General features: G+C 42.8%; 1 protein-coding gene across 2 annotated transcripts in view; it reads left to right on the top strand.

Moving 5' to 3' along the window:
• Positions 1–22,410, top strand: part of CRYM (crystallin mu) — a 96,505-nt gene continuing 74,095 nt past the window's right edge. Inside the window, exons 1-2 of one of the 2 annotated variants that reach the window (XM_089674789.1) lie at positions 1–225; positions 17,596–17,746. In XM_089674789.1, the coding sequence (XP_089530915.1) occupies positions 59–225; positions 17,596–17,746 (318 nt within the window). In that variant the 5' untranslated portion in view covers positions 1–58. Of the gene's footprint in view, positions 226–11,718; positions 11,938–17,595; positions 17,747–22,410 lie in introns of those variants that run through there. The other variant, XM_089674790.1, reaches the window with a different exon arrangement.

Genomic DNA, 22,410 nt, shown 5'->3' with positions numbered 1-22,410 from the left:
GGCGGGGTCTGTGGCTCAGTGTGATCTGATCTGTCGCAGAACTCAGCGATCTGTAGACATGGCAGCGCAGCCGGTGTTCCTGGGGGCGGACGTAGTGGAGAACTACCTGGACTACCCGACTCTGATCCCTCTGCTGGAGAGGGCGCTGATCAACTTCTCCAGCGGCACCGGAGGAGGGGTGGTGCAGCCGATCAGGACCATTGTGCCAGTAGCCAAGTACAGAGGGTGAGTGGGGTGTTGAGAGGGAGAAGACTTTCATATTGTTCTACAACAGCTGGGATCGGACTGGATGACACATGGTCACCCTGCTACACACATACTTCCCTCCCATAGGCGCGCACATACTTCCCTCCCATAGGCGCGCACATACTTCCCTCCCATAGGCGCGCACATACTTCCCTCCCATAGGTGCGCACATACTTCCCTCCCATAGGCGCACATACTTCCCTCCCATAGGTGCGCACATACTACCCTCCCATAGGCACGCACATACTTCCCTCCCATAGGTGCGCACATACTACCCTCCCATAGGCACGCACATACTTCCCTCCCATAGGCGCGCACATACTTCCCTCCCATAGGCGCGCACATACTTCCCTCCCATAGGCGCGCACATACTTCCCTCCCATAGGCGCGCACATACTTCCCTCCCATAGGCGCACATGCTTCCCTCCCATAGGCGCGCACATACTTCCCTCCCATAGGCGCGCATATACACCCCTCCCATGGGCGCGCACAGACTTCCCTCCCATAGGCGCGCACAGACATCCCTCCCATAGGCGCGCACAGACTTCCCTCCCATAGGCGCGCACAGACTTCCCTCCCATAGGCGCGCATATACATCCCTCCCATAGGCGCGCACAGACTTCCCTCACATAGGCGCACACACGGGACGTTTTTACAGCGGCTGTTTTTGGCGTTTGACATTTTTTTTCTACAGCCAGTAAACTCCCCAGCATGTTATCCTATGTCCATGCACACAGACTGTAATCAATGTTTTTGTGGCTGGGATGTCTTTTGACTGAAAAAAACCACTGAAACTAGTGGGTTTCTAGAGGAGGAGTTTTTCAGCTGTAAAAACACTCTAACGCTGAAAAATACGGCAAAACGTGGTAAAAAGTCACAAACTGGCATTTTTGGACTTTTTTTTGATAAAAGAAAATTTTTTATTTTTTTTGTAAAAAAACTCACAAATACAGGAAACCACTGGTAAATGCGGGAAAACTCCGCTAAACGCTAATGCAGAAACGTTTAACCACTTCTCATCCGGCGCATGTATATAAACAGCCATACAGGAGCAGTGCAGGGGGTGGTGGCTGTTTATAAATGTCCTCCCTGCTTGTGCACGGTCCCTGGGAGCCTGCAGCACTGCGATCCAGTGCCCAGAGGACACAGCGGAACACCAATCATCATACGGGACCTCTGATTGGCCAATCAGTGATCACATGCAGCGTAGTAAGCAAGATGTCACTTCTGACATCATTGCTTACTACTAGTGAAATCTGTGAATGATCACAGATATCACAAGGTACAAGGCTATTCACAACAGCCTTGTACCATGTGACATGCTGTGACCAATCACAGCTCACACAGTATTTCTCAATGGCTGTAAGAATGCAGCCAGAGAGAAGGAGAAATGATTGCTTTTACAGCCTTTATGGGTGTAAAAGCAATCAGTGTAAAAAAAAAAAGTCTTCATCACCCCCACAACTATGGTGACACTGTACTGCTAGGGTGACAGTATGTTAAAAAAAAACCCCATAAATAATAATATATAAAAATTAAAACTTTTTTTGGAAAAATTATAATTTTTGGTTTATAAACTAATTATAAACTAATTTTTACTAAAAAGATAACTGAATACATTTTGGCCAAGATTTATGATGAAATATTTATTTTTTACAAGAAAAACACTTTTTTTTTCAACATTTTTGGACTTTTTCATTTATATAGCAAAAAAAAAAAAAAAATCCCTTCATTTAAGGCTCCATGCACACACACTGAGCTTTTTAATAACGCTGGTAACATTAGCTGTGTAAAGTCACGTTAAAAATGTGAGTTTTTCAGTGTTTTTGGATTAGCGTTTAGCCGTGTTTTTTTTGTGTTTGCGTTCTTTAGAGTTTTTTTTTTTCCCCCCCAAAATTTTTTTTTTAGCCAAAAAAAGTCCAAAAACACTGGTTTGCCGTGATTTACCATGTTTTGCTGCGTTTTTCAGCGTTCGAGCGTTTTTACAGCTAAAGTCCTCATGCACACTGGGCGTTTTTCCAGCGGCTGTTTTTGGCTTTTGACATTTTTTTTCTACAGCCAGTAAATTCCCCAGCATGTTATCTTATGTGTCCATGCACACATTGACTGTTATCAACGTTTTTTGGCTGAAAAAAAAAACTCAGGACTAGTGGGTTTCTAGAAGAGTTTTTTAGCTGTTAAAACGCAGCAAACCGGTGTTTTTGGACTTTTTTTTTACCAAAAAATGCTAAAAACCGCAAACGCAGAAAAAGGCAGCTAAACGCAGCAAACTGCCACTAAATGCTAATGCAAAAAAAGATGAAAACCGCACGCTTTTAATGTGACTTTACACGGCTAACTTTACCAGCGTTATCTAAATGCTTAGTGTGCATGGAGTCTTACAGTGTTACTAAACCCACAACAGTAAAATCAGTCTGTATATGCAGTAAAGCATGCTTGTTATACTCACTATGGAACCTAAGGGGTTAATCCTCTGCATTGTGTAAAACGGCTGTTTGATCCTGACTTCTCTGCCCCTCCTCTTGTTGAAATGACCACCTGATACAGACTGAATCCGTAGTCGCATGCACATGCTCAGTTTAGTGTGTATTGCTAAAGAGGTTTTTTTTCTTTTCTCCCATGGGAGATTGCATGTGATCAGCACTGTCCACACAGAGGTCAGGGGTTCTGCATCCTCCTAGAGCAGAAAGAAAACTCCTCCTACAGGCTTTAACCAGTGCTCTGCTGAAGTCACAAGACTGCTCTAACTGCTGATGAGAAAAGATATTTAGCAGTTTATATTTACTAAAATAATTGCATTTCCATGTTGTGTGTACTGTGGGAGACCAGATATAGTGAATGCAGGGTCCTGGGTTTAGTATCACTTTAATTATCTGATTGATGTGTGGTTAAAAAAAAAAAATGATGTGATCCGCAAACGATCGAACAGACATAACTTCCTGTCCGATCGATTTAGACTTCATTTAGCTAGGATTTGATCAAACTGAGTCATTTGGCCAGGGCAAATTGTTATCGATTTGTTTTTCATTGATTGGCAGCACTGAGATACTTTGTTCATGAATACGATTGTAATCCATTGATCAGATCATTAGATCTCTGGTGGAAACAGAGATGCGATCAATAATTTATGATCGTCTGTTACGATTGGATCTTAACTAGTGATCAAAAATCCACTTTCCCGTGTATGGCATATCGATCAAATTAGTAGTCGGAATTGATCGATTGATTTCTTTTCCAATCTCTTATCAAGGCATGTCTGGCTGTTCTTCCTGTATTTTTACCGGGTGATCTGTCCAGTAAATTTGTTATTTCTCAACCTACTTTTAAGTGGAAACAAACAAACAAAAAATCCTGCAAGCAGCCAGGATTTATTGCAGAACAAATGTACCAGGCCTCTTCTGCAACAGCAAACACTTCTGTCTGCTCTAAATTGTAAATATAGCGAGCGCTCAGAAAAACCAGCAGCTGGAACACTTCAAGGGATCACTGGACCTCATAACAGAAACATTATATATATATAGTGCAGCGCTGTGATGTGATTATTAAAATTAAAAATTAAAAAATTGATATAAAAATAGTTCATAAAGTCTTTGTCACAGTAATAACATCAAATATGTGCAGGCCTTCTCCTCATTAGGTGACTGGAATCAGATAGTAAAAATGCGCACTCACCGACCGCACATTTTAAATGCGCCTGTGTGTAATATTATCCAGAAGACCAGCCAGGCATGCAGCTCCAGAAACCACATGGATCCCCCTCTTAAGCGCTGACATCAACCTTGGGTGTAGCAATACCTCCAGATCCAGAGACCCTCTCGCCCCAAATGATAGGTAGACAGGGATCCCCCTTCTGGTTCCAGGTACCCCAAAAATGGAAGGTGTAGATCTGCAACCCTCCAACAGGAGAGTCAAGGAAAAAAAGGGGAACGCCAATAGTGTGGTAGGTTCAAAACTTTATTGGAGCAACACTCATAAAGCCAGGGTCACATGTACATACATACACTATTAGCCAATAAGCAGACAGGTAAGTGTGAGAACAAAAAACTTGTAGTAACCCGGCAGTAGTAAAGATCAGAGACCACTGGACCTCCTCGTGGTCTCAGTGGTCAGGAAGTCACACTTGCTAATGGCTCCTCCTGAGGCCTTTCGTGCTAAATGCACTTCATCAGAGGATGGACGCCACTAGCAGTGTGACAGCAAGACTTCCTTTTAAACGCGGTTCGCGCATGCGCGAAAATCCCGCTCTATCGTCCGGAGTCCGAAAAGCAGTACTGCGCATGCGCGGATAGCCGCCATTTTGCCGTGGATCGCGGCCGTGCAGTATCAAACTGCGCATGCGCCGCCCGATCGCCGCCATATTGCCATGGATCATAACACAGCAAGCTATGCAGATTAACAGCTGCTGCCAGAGAAATAGAGAGATAAGCACATATTCAAATGTTAGTTCCCCATAGATGGTGATAGAGGGATGGATAATCCTATTACAGAGATATACATATACCACCCCTCCACAAACAAAGAGACCCAACATTGAGTCACTTGTTCGAATACAAAATAAGTGAGAATGCACCAATAAGGTGCTATAAAAGCCAGAACCCCTCTTTATAATGATTATTATATCCATGGCATAGGGGCTATAATCGGTTACCCATAGATGAAAATATAAAAATAAATACCAAACCATGAGAAATATACATTAAAAATCCCAAAATTGCATATAGACATCTTAAAAAGGTGCACCTCTACTGAATTGGGGCATAATCTATTAGCGTAATAGAAAAACCCAAATTATGGGTCATAATATCCTGGTACCCTGTGATTGTATACTAAGGGCTGATGTAAAAAAGGGTGTTAATTACACAGACCTAATGGTCCTATACGAAAAATATATCCCATTTCTCCATTTATAGCTCTCTACGTTATCCTTGACTAGAGAGGCCCATCTAGGTGCTGCGTACAAAGGTACATTGGTAGGACCATAAACAATAAACCTTAAAATTATCTAAAAAATCTAAAAATCTAAAAATCTTGCACAAATAAAATCTGCACTACACTATATCCTGAAATAATGGGAGAAATATCCATGTCCTAGCTATTGGCAATAAAGCAGTTGATATCCACCTCCACATTGTGTCCATGAGGGTAAAGAGTGCGTAATTCATAGACCCAACGGGTCTCAGCCTGCGAGACTGTCCTGGTCTTATGAAGTCCCCTCCAATGCGGTGACACCATCTCTATACCCACAAACTTTAAAGAGGTGGGGTCACTATTATGAAACAGTCTAAAGTGGTTGGATAGCGAGTGGTCCTTATAGCCTTTTTTGATGTTGGCTACGTGCTCCCGCAGACGATCCCTCAGGCGCCTGGTTGTCCGCCCCACATACTGCTTGTTACAGGGACAACTGAGGAGGTAGACTACAAATTTACTATTACACGTTATACATTGCTTAATGCCATAAGACTTCCCGGTTGATGTTGAGACAAACTCGTCAATTTTCCTTTTACGAGTATTTCCGCACCTGCATATAATACATTTGTTACATGGGTAAAATCCCTTTAAATCCCCGAAGAAAGAAGTTTTCGCAGGGGGATTCACAACATTTGGTGCAATACGATTTCTCATAGCCGGGGCCCTCCTAAACATAATCTCAGGCTTGTTGGGTAATATTTGTGAAAGGACAGGGTCCATCTTCAAAATATCCCAGTTCTTCTTTATAAGTTTTCCTACCTGTTTATATTGCACTGAAAACGTTGTTACAAAGGGACATATTTTCTCATTTTTTCTTTGTGGTTTGTGTGAAAGCATCTCTTTCCTGTCCAGGCCCGCAACCTTCACCAAAGACTCATCAAGCTCGAGTTCCTTATATCCTTTCTCAAGGAATCTATTTTTAAGGATATTCGCTTGAGACCAATACGTCCCCAGATCCGTGCAATTTCGTCTTATCCGAGTGAATTGGCCCTTCGGTATGTTACTAAGCCACTAAGCACGAAAGGCCTCAGGAGGAGCCATTAGCAAGTGTGACTTCCTGACCACTGAGACCACGAGGAGGTCCAGTGGTCTCTGATCTTTACTACTGCCGGGTTAATACAAGTTTTTTGTTCTCATACTTACCTGTCTGCTTATTGGCTAATAGTGTATGTATGTACATGTGACCCTGGCTTTATGAGTGTTGCTCCAATAAAGTTTTGAACCTACCACACTATTGGCGTTCCCCTTTTTTTCCTTGACTCTCCTGTTGGAGGGTTGCAGATCTACACCTTCCATTTTTGGGGTACCTGGAACCAGAAGGGGGATCCCTGTCTACCTATCATTTGGGGCGAGAGGGTCTCTGGATCTGGAGGTATTGCTACACCCAAGGTTGATGTCAGCGCTTAAGAGGGGGATCCATGTGGTTTCTGGAGCTGCATGCCTGGCTGGTCTTCTGGATAATATTACACACAGGCGCATTTAAAATGTGCGGTCGGTGAGTGCGCATTTTTACTATCTGATTCCAGTCACCTAATGAAGAGAAGGCCTGCACATATTTGATGTTATTACTGTGACAAAGACTTTATGAACTATTTTTATATAAATTTTTAAATTTTTTATTTTAATCACATCACAGCGCTGCACTATATATATATAATGTTTCTGTTATGAGGTCCAGTGATCCCTTGAAGTGTTCCAGCTGCTGGTTTTTCTGAGCGCTCGCTATATTTACAATTTATTTTCAGTTAATTATCACGCTTTAGCTTGGAGCGTCTCTTTCTGTATATGAGATATTGCCTGATTTGAGTATACATTCATCAATATATTTATACGTGTTCTTGTTCACTTCCTGCAAATGGGGGATATTTTTGATTTTAGGCTATCCCGAATAGATATTTCAGAGGATATATATACTTTGAATCAAGAGACTGAGGACCTAAAAGGATTATTCGTCCAGTTAAAAAATGTTACCACAGCAGAGATCAAAACCCTGTGGGATATTTCTTTTTTGGACAAATATTTAAAGGAACAAATTGTTCCGAGATCTTTGAGGTGGGATGTAGGTCCAGACACGGAGGATAAAACGAATTTATTAGAGTGGTACCAATTCTTTAATAACGCAGGATTGGACCTTCTGAAATTCTTGGTAACCAGGAAGAGGAAGAAACTAACGCGTCTGGATAGGGAGATTAATCTTATTAGGGAGAAATTAGTATCCCTTAAAGATAATGACAGATATAAAATCGAATCTGATAAATTAAAATTGCATCTAGAAGGAGTAGAGAAGGAACAACAAAGTAAGAAAAAGAAGAAGTTCCTGAGGGATTTTAATGATTATTCTAATCAAGTGGTCTTCGATTGGCAGAAAATCAAAGACGCACTCCCCCCAGAGCAGGGTTCTGTGCCTCAGGTTCAGGATCCGAACCTTAGCACAAATGGAAATAGAAATAACAATCATAATCAAAAGAAAAAGAAAAAGAATGGTCCTAATTCAGGGAGACAGGGCCCTCTTAACAACCAGGGTGTCCCCCTTCAGGAAGAAAATATAGGGTCTAGAGAGTATTACCCTAACATCCCTATACATCTAACCAGGGATGGGACTTATAGGAATGGTAATGCCCCAAGGGATAATTATTACCAACACCCGCTTCCTCCAAGGACCCCTCAGAGGCCCATGGGGAATCCACAATACTATCATACCGAGTATTACCCACCACAGAGCCCTAGGGAGTATTACCCTAATAGGGGAGCTCGTTCTTACCCCCCTCGGGAGTATGGGTCTAACAATAACCAGAACTATCATCGAAATGATCACTATAATTACAATCAGAATCGTCCTTATTATCCTAAGCGTCAGGAACATAACAGACCGGGTAACAATTCCACTAACCAGGGTAGTACCAAACCTCCAGTACATCAAAACTCCCAACAACATAATCAAGCTAAGCAGTCTTTTTTAGGGACAGGTCAACCACGAAAAAGGAGAGACATAGAAGGGGAAAGAGAGGAGGAAGGAGAACGAGAGGACACTCCAAAAAAGAGACGGGTTTGAAAGGTCAGGGTATCTTTAACCTGAGTGGTGTTGAGTTGACTAATGAAGAGCTTGACCTTCTTGATAAAGGGTTAAAATATACCCCTGCTACACGGATGAATAAATTTAATACCTATGTGGATGTGCACAAATTTATTAGACAATTGTCCCTCAAAAAATATTTTTTTAACAGACCTAGTTTTGGGAATCAGTCTCCCTCGGGCATGGTTCACTCCAATTTAAAAAATGCATCCACCTTCAACCCCCCTCCACAATCACAGTCCTACTTAAATGTCTTCAAGGAGAAAGTTCTAAGGGATTTAGAAAACATGCCTGTAAAACGGGTATACGATAACCCTAGTGACAGGTTGGCCATTAAGACTCTCTTGGAGAAGAGAGATCTTGTGATCAGGCCAGCTGATAAGGGTGGTGGAGTGGTGGTCTGGAATAAGGCCGAATATATGGGGGAAGTCAGTAAATTGCTGGAGGATGATTCCACCTATAGACCTCTACCTAGTGATCCCCTTACAGGTTATAAAAAGTCGCTCTTAGCCATCATCAGGAAAGGTTTTGTTAATGGAATTATAAATAAGAAGGAGAAGGCTTTTCTATGCCCGGTGGCCCCAAAACTTCCTATATTGTACATCCTTCCGAAGGTACACAAAGACCCGGTACACCCTCCAGGCCGACCCATAATTAGTGGGATAGGGTCATTACTATCCAGGATTGGGGAATATATCGATTTCCATCTGCAACCATTGGTTGCCGAGACGCCTTCATTTCTTAGAGACACCAAGCAAGTCCTGAATGAAGTTGACACAATAGACATATCACCTGATATGTTTCTAGTTACAGCGGATGTCAGTTCCTTATATACCAGCATCAATCATACAGATGGCATGGAGGCTACTGATTTCTATCTAACAAATTGTAGTCACTTGTCGAGAATACAGAGGCACTTTATCCTGGACCTGTTACATTTTGCCATGTACCATAATTATTTTTGGTATAATCAGTCTTACTACCTGCAGATCAAGGGTGTTGCAATGGGGGCAATGTTTGCCCCCAGCCTCGCCAACCTCTTCATGTCCAGATGGGAGGAGGATGTCATCTATGCCAGAGATTGGCCAGAACTGGTTTTGTATAAGCGATATATTGATGACATCCTCCTCTGGAATGGAGAGGAAAGTGCTCTTAACAATTTTTTCACGACATTGAATAATAACACCCTAAATATTCATTTGACCTATACCTATAGTCGACACCAGATTGATTTTTTGGACCTTACACTTAAGAAAGATAATGGGAGGATAGTGACTGAGTCTTTCTTTAAGGTATCCGACCGTAACAGCTATATCCCTGTGAGTAGCTGTCACCATCCGAATTGGCTTAGTAACATACCGAAGGGCCAATTCACTCGGATAAGACGAAATTGCACGGATCTGGGGACGTATTGGTCTCAAGCGAATATCCTTAAAAATAGATTCCTTGAGAAAGGATATAAGGAACTCGAGCTTGATGAGTCTTTGGCGAAGGTTGCGGGCCTGGACAGGAAAGAGATGCTTTCACACAAACCACAAAGAAAAAATGAGAAAATATGTCCCTTTGTAACAAAGTTTTCAGTGCAATATAAACAGGTAGGAAAACTTATAAAGAAGAACTGGGATATTTTGAAGATGGACCCTGTCCTTTCACAAATATTACCCAACAAGCCTGAGATTATGTTTAGGAGGGCCCCGGCTATGAGAAATCGTATTGCACCAAATGTTGTGAATCCCCCTGCGAAAACTTCTTTCTTCGGGGATTTAAAGGGATTTTACCCATGTAACAAATGTATTATATGCAGGTGCGGAAATACTCGTAAAAGGAAAATTGACGAGTTTGTCTCAACATCAACCGGGAAGTCTTATGGCATTAAGCAATGTATAACGTGTAATAGTAAATTTGTAGTCTACCTCCTCAGTTGTCCCTGTAACAAGCAGTATGTGGGGCGGACAACCAGGCGCCTGAGGGATCGTCTGCGGGAGCACGTAGCCAACATCAAAAAAGGCTATAAGGACCACTCGCTATCCAACCACTTTAGACTGTTTCATAATAGTGACCCCACCTCTTTAAAGTTTGTGGGTATAGAGATGGTGTCACCGCATTGGAGGGGACTTCATAAGACCAGGACAGTCTCGCAGGCTGAGACCCGTTGGGTCTATGAATTACGCACTCTTTACCCTCATGGACACAATGTGGAGGTGGATATCAACTGCTTTATTGCCAATAGCTAGGACATGGATATTTCTCCCATTATTTCAGGATATAGTGTAGTGCAGATTTTATTTGTGCAAGATTTTTAGATTTTTAGATTTTTTAGATAATTTTAAGGTTTATTGTTTATGGTCCTACCAATGTACCTTTGTACGCAGCACCTAGATGGGCCTCTCTAGTCAAGGATAACGTAGAGAGCTATAAATGGAGAAATGGGATATATTTTTCGTATAGGACCATTAGGTCTGTGTAATTAACACCCTTTTTTACATCAGCCCTTAGTATACAATCACAGGGTACCAGGATATTATGACCCATAATTTGGGTTTTTCTATTACGCTAATAGATTATGCCCCAATTCAGTAGAGGTGCACCTTTTTAAGATGTCTATATGCAATTTTGGGATTTTTAATGTATATTTCTCATGGTTTGGTATTTATTTTTATATTTTCATCTATGGGTAACCGATTATAGCCCCTATGCCATGGATATAATAATCATTATAAAGAGGGGTTCTGGCTTTTATAGCACCTTATTGGTGCATTCTCACTTATTTTGTATTCGAACAAGTGACTCAATGTTGGGTCTCTTTGTTTGTGGAGGGGTGGTATATGTATATCTCTGTAATAGGATTATCCATCCCTCTATCACCATCTATGGGGAACTAACATTTGAATATGTGCTTATCTCTCTATTTCTCTGGCAGCAGCTGTTAATCTGCATAGCTTGCTGTGTTATGATCCATGGCAATATGGCGGCGATCGGGCGGCGCATGCGCAGTTTGATACTGCACGGCCGCGATCCACGGCAAAATGGCGGCTATCCGCGCATGCGCAGTATCGCTTTTCGGACTCCGGACGATAGAGCGGGATTTTCGCACATGCGCGAACCGCGTTTAAAAGGAAGTCTTGCTGTCACACTGCTAGTGGCGTCCATCCTCTGATGAAGTGCATTTAGCACGAAAGGCCTCAGGAGGAGCCATTAGCAAGTGTGACTTCCTGACCACTGAGACCACGAGGAGGTCCAGTGGTCTCTGATCTTTACTACTGCCGGGTTAGTACAAGTTTTTTGTTCTCATACTTACCTGTCTGCTTAATGGCTAATAGTGTATGTATGTACATGTGACCCTGGCTTTATGAGTGTTGCTCCAATAAAGTTTTGAACCTACCACACTATTGGCGTTCCCCTTTTTTTCCTTGACTCTCCTGTTGGAGGGTTGCAGATCTACACCTTCCATTTTTGGGGTACCTGGAACCAGAAGGGGGATCCCTGTCTACCTATCATTTGGGGCGAGAGGGTCTCTGGATCTGGAGGTATTGCTACACCCAAGGTTGATGTCAGCGCTTAAGAGGGGGATCCATGTGGTTTCTGGAGCTGCATGCCTGGCTGGTCTTCTGGATAATATTACACACAGGCGCATTTAAAATGTGCGGTCGGTGAGTGCGCATTTTTACTATCTGATTCCAGTCACCTAATGAGGAGAAGGCCTGCACATATTTGATGTTATTACTGTGACAAAGACTTTATGAACTATTTTTATATCAATTTTTAAATTTTTAATTTTAATAATCACATCACAGCGCTGCACTATATATATATAATACTTCTGTCTGCTCGCAGCTTTCTATTCAATGCACATTGATCTGTGCTAGAATGATGGACACCTGTGCACATGTGCGGAATGATGTCATCCCTCAACTGGCCAATCAAAAAGCCGAAAAGACATGGCACCCGGAACCATCCCTATACCGAAACTTTCCTGGTGATCTCTTTGTCCAAATCTTGTAGGCTTCACCTCCAGCATCTCCAAGATGCACCCGTTCTTAACCACTAAGCAACTTATTCACTCCCTGGTTATCTCTCGCCTTCACTAGTGTAATGCAGGCCATAGACAAGGCGAACATCGGCCGATTTTTTGCTCATCATTGCCGGGAAAATTGGCTGATCGTCAAAATTGGCCGCAAATTTTCCAACATGACCGATAGAAAAAAATGTGCCAAAAACCCCCAAAACGGCCGACCAATTAACCCACTAACAGTGCAAAAATCGGCTGATTTTTTTTTTTTTTTATTGGCGGAAAAATCGTCCGATTTTTGACCCATCTATGGCCGGCATAACTCCCTCCTCATTGGCTACCTCATCACAGGCTATCCCCTCTTCAGTCTATCATGAATGCTGCTGCCAGACTCATCCACCTTACTAACTGTTCCATATCTGCCATCCCTCTCTGCCAATCTCTCCACTGGCTTTCCATTGCCCAACGAATAAAATTCAAAACATTAATAATAACATATAAAACCATTCATAACTCTGCCCCAAATTACATCACCAATCTTGTCTCCAAATATCGCCCAAACCGTTCTCTCCGCACCTCGTACGACCTCCTGCTCCCTTGTCTTCGCCTCCCATGCTCGTCTCCAGGGCTTCTCCAGAGCCTCCTCCATCCTCTGGAACTCTCTACCCCAATCTATCAGACTATCGCCTACTCTGCCCACTTTTAGGCAATCTCTGAAAACCTATCTCTTCAGGGAAGCCTATCCTGCCTTCAGCTACTAACGGAATCTTCTATTCCTCCTACCAGTCCATCCCCCACAGTTATTGCCTTTTTGTACCACCAGCCCCTTCCTCTTAGATTGTAAGCTCCAAGGAGCAGGGCCCTTCTAACCTTGTATTGTTGCTGTATTGTCTCCCTTTTATTTTGTAAAGCGCTGAGCAAACTGTTGGCGCTATATATTAATAATAATTCTCCTTTTTTTATACCCCATGGGTCAGGTTATACCAGATCCAGCTGTTCATCAGCATGTCTCTAATCATTTGAAGTGCCGGTATTAACATTCCCACTAGTACAGTAAACTCTTTGTGACTTATCTACTTTGTCAAGTTGTGTTGCTATATACAGTCAGGTCCATAAATATTGGGACATCGACACAATTCTAACATTTTTGGCTCTATACACCACCACAATGGATTTGAAATGAAACAAACAAGATGTGCTTTAACTGCAGACTGTCAGCTTTAATTTGAAGGTATTTACATCCAAATCAGGTCTAGTGCTAGAATTATTGCTCTTGCTCTGACGTTTGCGGTGATACCTCACATGTGTGGTTTGAACACCATTTGCATATGTGGGCGTGGCCTGCGTATGCGTTCACCACTAGTGCAAACATCTCTTGTGATAGAAATAAGCAGTGACAGGTCCTCTTTATGGAGAGATGTGGGGTCAATAAGACCCCACATCTCTCCTCTACAATGTAAAGCATTATATCAACAAAAGCATTGATCTAGTGCTTTAAAAGAAAAAAAAAACTGGCCTTGTTTACAAGGCTTCGGATCCAGAAGTGACGCAATGACGTCGCTCTGGTCCTTTAAGGGCATAGAGATGAGTGGAGGCCATCTTTCCTTTACTGATCTCTATGCCCAGCTCCATTAAATGGGTTCTCAGGTAAGGCTGAAAACCACCAGGCAGCGGGCGGTGAGGTATCGGTGCTTATTTTCATGTTGGTCAAATGCCAAAGGGGTGTTTATGGCCGAGATTTTTTCGTCCACTGAAATTGCGCTGCATCCCTAGAAAATGTCCCAGAATCAGTTGCAGCAAACTGTCATTGGGAGGAATTGTGCTCCATCATTGGTGTAATTGAGCCCCGTTGTTGGTGTCATTGGTAGGAATAGTGTCTTATCGTTGGTGGCAGGAACTGTGCCCCATTGTTGGTGTCATTGGCAGGAACTATGGCCCATCTATCATTGGGAGGAACTGTGCCCCATAATTGGTGTCAGTGAATGAAATGGTGCCCCAAGGGCCGGATAAAGGCATGCAAAGGGCTGCAGTTTGGAGGCCACTGTTCTAGTGCAAACAATACCCTCTCCAGTTTAACAATGTTTCTGTCACCATTGCCCCTCCATCCAGAGTGGAGACACCCTCAGAGAGAAAGTGTGTTACTGGACAGATCTCCAAAAAAAGAAAACTAATGCAGCCACCTCATCAAATTGATTGCTAAGGTGCGATTAGAATACATTCTTATTTTCAGGTTTAGAACAATTCAGGCCAAGTATCATGTTACACCTATAGTTAAAGTGCAACATGAAACATGGTCACTCTGTTGCCCCCCTTCCTTCCTGCTTAGTCAGGGGGTTCTTTTCCATGCAACCCTGTGTCAGTTTGAATTTGGCTTAACTGTGCAGATCCATTATCCATTCACCAGAAATAGAGGCGGAGGGACTTGTAGTTCACAATGAAGTGCAGACAAGGTGAAGTCACAACACTTGGGGGTTTATTTACTAAAGCTGGAGAGTCCAAAATCAGACTCCCTTCTGCATAGAAACCAATCAGCTTCCAGGTTTCATTGCCAAAGCTTCATTGAACAAGCTGAAGTTAGAAGCTGATTGGTTTCTATGCAGAAGGGAGTCTGATTTTGGACTCTCCAGCTTTAGTAAATAAACCCCTTGTAGTCCAGTGATGCTTCTTCCAGTCCTGTGAAGGTGTGTACTTCAGTACAGATCTGGGCTGAAGAACAGTCTGCAGGAGTCTGAGAATTGCATTGATGATCCAATCTGAGTACCACAAACAAAAAATGCTATATAATTAATTTTTAATATTCAATACGTACTCCTCCATCCATCCATTTCTTAATGCCTTATTTTGCTGAAAAAGCATTTAAAAAAACACCTCCTGACATTTCTGGCAAGGGCCATCTTGAGTAAGGGCAGATGATTAATTTAGCAGTTACTTCCTGGAGTCCATCTGTCCTTAGCTCAGGCATTGGCTGAGCTGAGAACCCTTCCTACCCTCCTGAAGACTCCTGGGATGTGTGACATCATTTGCCTAGGCAAGGAAACCAGGAAGTAAATGAAGGAATGCAAAAACGTTTAAACATTCAAAGGTTAAAATGAGTAAATATGATATACTTTTCTATTTACTAATGGTAGCAGCATAAGGATTAGAAGTAGTCCATGTTAATTGAAAGAGTGAAGTTCTGCTTTAATTTTCATTTTTGAATGTCTTTAAAGAGCCTCATCACCCTAGAAAAAAAAAATTAAAAATCAGCAGCTGCAAATACTGTATCTGTTGACTTTTAATAAATGGACACTTACCTGTCCCAGGATCCCGTTCCATCCTCACCCAGGCCAGTTCTTCTCCAGACTTCAGGTCCCCGGTGCCGGCATGTTTGGTGCGGGAAACCTGCTGTGACTTTTTGGGGTTGATTTACTAAAACTGGAGGGTACAAAATCTGGTGCAGTTCTACACAGAAACCAATCAGCTTGCAGGTTTTAGGTTAAGCTTAACTTAACAAGCAGAAGTTAGAAGCTGATTGGCTACCATGTACAGCTGCACCAGATTTTACAATCTCCAGTTTTACTAAATCAACCCCTTTGTGACATCTCAGCTGTCTTCCCACAGTGCATGTATGTGCTTCACTTTGTGGATGACGTGTGCCGGAAGGCAGTGGGCAAAGAGAGGGGCTGGCCTAAACTGGAGGTCAGCAACCCATAGATTGCGATCTACCAGTAGATGGCAGCCAGGTGACTGGCGGATCGTGGTCTGAGCTTGTTGACCCGGAGCAGTGGCCTCCAAACTGTGGCCTGGGGGGCAGATGTGGCCCTTTTCTTGCTTTAATCTGGCCCTTGGGGCACTATTTTAATCCATTGATACCACCAATTCGGCATAATTCGCCCCACTGACACCAATGAATGGGGCAGAATTCCTCCCAATGACACCAAAGATGTGGCACAATTCCTCACAATGACAACAATGGGGCCCAATAACACCAATGGTGGGGCACAATTCCTCCCACTGACACCAATGACGGGGTGCTATTCCTCCTGCTGACATCAAAGAGGGGGCATCGTTAATTCCCACTGATGTCGACCTTTTCTACTCCCAGTGGCTACAGTTTGCCCCCCCTTAGGTCTAAAGGACAGTAAACTGGCCCTTTGTTTAGAAGGTTTAGAGACCCCTGACCCAGTGCAATGCAGAAGGACTACTCGTAAAGTTGGAGCAAGAGCTGCATAAGCCGATGCCTCCTCGGTAGTACTGGCCCCTGTCCCATGCAGAGTGATGCCAACTGCACTCCACCTCTTATCCCGCCTGGCGGTCTCAAGAGTGGTGCCAGCAACAAGAAAGAAAAGATCTTCAGGTCAGTGTGAAGTAATACACCGGGCATGATAATATAAGGCTGCTTTCACACTGATGCACAGAGGTTTACCCACACGGGTGCAGTGCAACATGCCTACAGCTTTCCTGCTGGTTTGCTGCTCTTAGCCATAGACTTCTATTATATCCTGTGGGTTTGGTGCACTTTCTGAAAGCTCGCCAAAACTCCTGAAAGCAGCAGTTAAGGGTTAATTTAAATTTGCAGTTTTGAGGGTGGTAAAACCCCATAGTTAAGATGTGTTTTTATGCCACCTCAACCGCACCTACTCTAGCTGCAGTGGCCAGGGGTGTACACATGTCACAGCTGCAGTAGGAGTTCTATGCCCTGTCATGGTTGGTGGGTGTAGCACCTTCCAAGCATGATCCGTTCAAGTGAATGAGGCCGTTCTGCAAGTGCCCTGCAACCTTGTGCAGTAGAGCAAACGGTTAAAGCAGGCAGCGTTTTGTTGCTTTCTTACCACCAGCTTTAACCCCTTCGATGCCAGAGAAGTTTGCAGTTGCGTGGCCTCAATGGGTCGCGATTGGAAGGCGGTCGCACCCACCGAAAGCAACAGGGGGTTTAATTCCTGCTGCAGAATGTGTATACCTTTTGGTTGATGCCTCAGCAGCCAAAGGGAGTAGGGACTGAGGATGTTAAAACCGCATGGTTTTACCCCCCCCCCCCCAACTTTACATGTGAACGACCCCTATGGGTGCAGCTGCTGAATGCAACCAAGGACTCAATCACGTTATGTGTAAAATTACCGCCTGTATTTATTAATTTATGTTTTTAGAAAGAAAAAGTGATGTCTAAAGAGTGCAAAAATCCTTTTACATATGTGAACTGCCAGAATGAAGATTTTCTCTACTTTTGTGTCCTCCAACCAAATCAAATTTAGTTCCCGAGCAAAAAAAATGTCATTCAGCAAATGTGTGACTGTTCTAACGCATGTTCTTATTGTGTCAGGTTTTTAGGAGTCATGCCTGCCTACAGCACAGAGGACGATGCCCTAACGACCAAGGTAGTAACATTTTATGAGCATAAAACCGCATCTGATGTTCCATCTCACCAGGCAACTGTTCTGTTATTTGAACCATCAAATGGCAGTTTGAAGGCAGTAAGTATAATGCATTTGCTTTCATTTATTGTATATAACAGTAGCTTCTATATCATTTGTATATCTAGAAATTCCAGTAGGGGGAGCTGTATCCATTATTTTTGAAGTTTTTTTTGCCACTTTGGGTTTATAATATGCTTTACTGGAAGGTTCCTTGATTAGGAACTAGTTAAACTCTGTTCCTAATGCATTGTTTCTCTCTTCTTTTTTGTTCTAAATACATTATTTCAGTCGGTGCCACACTGGCATACCGAAAAGTAATAAACAAAAGAAACTGCTTATCTTACTTGACAGATTATTTCTGATTTTCAGATTAGCATTAGATCACGCCATTGTCATTGTTAAATAATGTGCAACATTATCGTAGAAAAATTTGAATTACAGAAATGTTAACTGTATGTATAATGTATAAATAAAGGACTCTGAAGAATAAATTTGGCATAAAGAAGCAGTTATTTTGTAGAATGTATCCATATACTAGGATTAACAGGACGTGGGAAATATGATGGTATACCTGGCTCTGATTTAGGGCTTATTACACTTGCATTTGGTGAGGTGAAAAAAGTAGGTGGCTGAACTGTGTTTTTACCACCCCCCCCTTAAAGTGGGACTTCACTCAAATAATAACTCAAATAAAAAAATAGGGTTATTTTGGGGGGGGGGGGGGAGGATTACTGAATTTTATCGGTATCCACTCCCACTTCTGCGATCCTCAAATAGGGAAGGATGATGCCACTTACCCAGAATCCTCCCAGTACCATTCACGGAGCGCTACACAAGCTCCTACATGCACAGTGGTTCCTCAGAAAGCCATAGCCAGCTCCCTTATCCAAGATGGTGAACCATGGACCCACATTGGTAAGGAGAATCAGCTGCAGGAAGACAGCACTGGACTCCAGGCATTGATTAGTACCTGATTTTTGAAAGTCAGTATTTGTAGCTACTGACTTAAAAAACGGAAGTACCTATATAAGCTGCAAAGGCAACTAGACAGGGATGTACACATGCCATGAACAATGCTAAAATGATATCCTCGGCCGCGTTGGTTGGGCAGTACCACTGCTGAATGCATTCCATTGCATTGCATTGTACGCCTTTGCAGGGCTCTTGCCGCATGGCATCATTTACTTGAATGGGCCACATTCATTGGCACAGTGGTTGGTGGCCTTTACAGGGTTGAAACAGGCAGTGGAGAGGCAAAATCACCTCCTCATTGCCTGTCAAACCTCTGAAAAGCAGTCCACTGTGGATTGCTTTTCAAAGGGGTGGCAAAGTCTGCCACTAGCGAAAATGTAGCTTTAGAAAATAAGGTGAAGTGAATCTGTGTTTATTTTGAACTTCAATCATAGGAAGAAACTTTGTTTTTTCAAATTATCCTGCACACGATTGGCTGGGTTTAGTCTATTTTTATTCTCCCCTTCTCCCCTGTAATAACATTCTAATAAAACGTTTAAGCAAAATCTTTCTGTTTTCATTGCATACCTTTATTTTAGATCCACTGATGTCATCACTGGATCTCTGTGGCTCTCTGTGTAAAGGAGGCAGATCATGGCTGGTGGGAGGGACTGGCAGGGTGCTTTTTATATAGCTTCCTGAAAATATCACAGCACCCTGCCTTAGTTCTACTCTCAAAAGCCCTTGGCCCTGATGAAAACAGTGGGTTGATGAGTAATGCTAATATCAGCTGTGATAGGTTGATATCATTGTGGATGAATAGTTGTGTTCAGGGGCGGACTGACCATTTGGAAACTCGGGCACTGCCCGAGGGCCCGGGGTCAGTAGGGGGCCCCATGAGATGCCCCTGGTACCTTTTTCATAGGCTTTTTTGAGTTTGGGCAAGGACACAGGGGCCCCATGATCCCCTATTGCCCGGGGGCCCCATGAGTTGTCAGTCCGCCCCTGGTTATGTTACTATGCAGACTGAATTTTCATGCAGATTGCCCTAGGTACCACGCACATATGATGCTGAGATTTCACGACTGAAGGAACTGGAGTTCAGTGAATGAAAAAAATCCATGTATTTGTCACAAAATACAACGGCAATGTTTCAGAGCTCTATATTGGTTCTTTCACTGTTGCCTGATGAAGAAGCTAATGTGGAGAGCTGAAATGTTTCTGATGTATTTATGTGACAAATAAATGGATCTTTCATAGGGGTGGATGATGTGCTGGTGATACATGTTCTATTTCGGGCAAAGGGAAAGCTTTTGTGACACCGTTGGGTTTTATCGGTATGTGGTCCTCCTTGACTTACTTGAGGCCCTGGCCTCATTCAAAAGAACGATGGACCACATCCCTAAGCTCCACAAAGCATATGCTTCAGTATATCTAGATGTTGTTGTGTTTATTCTTGTTTAGGATTTCCAGTGGCAGAAGCGTCAAGTATGCCGCTTCCCTGTGCTGCTCTGCATTTGGAGGAGCAGCATTTCAGATGGAGTGTTGACACAGTGGTGTTGCGATCTACCCACCACCTACCTGTGATCAATAGGTTGCCAACATCTGAGTTAGACCCTTTCTAGGCATTGTAGATTACCAACCAGGGTGGATTTGATTTAAATCAAGTTGATTTAAATCACGATTTAAATTGCTAGTGAAAAGGCTCGATCTAAATAATTTTTAAAGAGCAACTGTCATCTCTGTCCCGCAGCGGCTCCTCCTCTGACCCACTTTTGACTCACTGACAGTCCCATTCACTTTAATGGGACAGCTAGTAATGCGGCAGTGACACAACAAGGCGAGGGACGTTGCTGCAGCAGGTGAGTGGATACCCGCTAACAGGCGCTGCCGTGATGGATCCAAAATGACAGGTGCTCTTTAAATGTAAGGAATCCGACTCATTCTTGCTGGTAGTTAGAATCTTTAATATTTGCAAACCAAATGAAGGTTTCCTTTTTAGGATAAGCTGTCAGGTTAGTAAAAACAGCGATATCACAACCGATTTTATGTTAATCACACATAGTTGGACAACTACTCCAAATTCTTTTATTTCATGTTTTTTCTCATGGTTACTGTGAAATTGTGTGAATGCATCAATGCAATGCATGTTATCTCAGCTTGCAGAGCTTGGATTCATTGAATGAGTTTACCAAAAATGTAAATATTGCAGAATATACAGTCTCATGCTACATAACTAAGCTCCATATCATGCTGAATAAACTAAATTATTAATGTATCTTACATAGAAAGCTATCGATAGATTTTTTACTCCAAAAGCATTTTATTAAAATACATTTGATAAAAATAAAAAAAAATTGATTTAAGTTTAAAAAATAATCCCCTTTTTTTTTCTTTTTTTTTTTCACCACCCTGCTACCATCTAACTTTTGTATGATATCAGCTATGATAGAAGTCCACCATGGTGAAATAGAATGAAGAGGCAGAGAGAGAGCTTTTCAGGAGCTGAATCCAGTATTGTAAAAGGGACCAATGTTGAGAACTTCTTGTGAAAACAGATGCCTCTGGTGTTGGCCTGGGAGCAGTTTTGTCCCAGGAAATTGCAGGGAAGAACATCCTCCTGGTTTACATCCTCGGGGCCTTCCTTTACTCGGTCAGGGCAGGGTTCCTTAAAGGATAAGGTCACCTTTTGGAAAAAAATAATAAATGCACATTTTTTTGCATGTAAAAAAAAGTTCATTTATTATTTTTGTCCAAAGGAGCCTGGAAAGCATTGCACCAGTGATCAGGAGATTGCTGATACCATGCAGGTCTCCAGCAGATCTGCTTGCCGTACGGGATGCTCGAGCAAACATATATTCTGAGAGGAAGCTTCAATGAACTACCACGGTGCTTCACAGTGCCGTGGTAGTTCATTGAACACTACACACCCACAGCCGCTAGGTTGTGGCCCTGCACAGCCATGTTGTTTTCAAATTTGACAGATAGTACAGGTAGAAATTTCCCCAGACTATCTGTCACAGGGTGGAAGGTGTTGAGTACGGCTGTAGCTATGGGAATGTTACATTTTCCGCCCTAAAAACAGGTGGAACATGTAGCATGTTCCCAAAGGTGAACTTATCCTTTTAACCTTCTCTGGTCTTATGGGACCAAGTGGATCTTGTTTTTGCTTACTGGCACTTCTGAAGACCTGTAGTGGTATAGGGTTCCAGAACCCTCTAAAGTATCATTAAGCTGTACACTTGTGCAGAGTTCTTGACTGGATCAAACCCAGATCCTTCAAATTTTGTGTAGGGCCTAATAGGATACAGTGGGCTTGCCCCTACAAACCTTGCCTTGGCAGTACTCCTTTCTTACCCCTGAAGTTAAAGCACATCTACTGATCAGTACTACTTTGCAAGTGCTTTCAAAAACGGGGAGTATCTCATATATGGCCTTGGGTCCCTCTGGAATGACACTGGTCTCTATGGCTCTATGGAGTTCCCCCTTGTATCTTGGACCACCGTTTTTGGCAATTTCTAACTACTAATCAATTTCTCTAGTAGAATTTTGTAGCTAAAGGTAAGTGGAAAACTATCTGTGATATGCAATCGATGGTAGACAATCCTCCCCCTTACTGTTTTGGCTGGCCCTTCAGAATAAATATTTGTCCTCACTTAAGTTACAGGACGCTCATTTGGGACAGTGCCAGCCATTAGAGACCTACTGTTTTAGATGTGTCGCCTCTTCAACATGCACTGTCTAAGGCATATGAGCTACTTTCAAGCCTG

This window comes from Staurois parvus, unplaced genomic scaffold (genome assembly GCF_062004578.1).
Source record: "Staurois parvus isolate SC_StPar_1 unplaced genomic scaffold, SC_StPar_1.0 ptg000152l, whole genome shotgun sequence".
NCBI classification, from domain to species: Eukaryota; Metazoa; Chordata; class Amphibia; order Anura; family Ranidae; genus Staurois; species Staurois parvus.
This window is presented reverse-complemented; position numbering and strand designations above follow the sequence as displayed.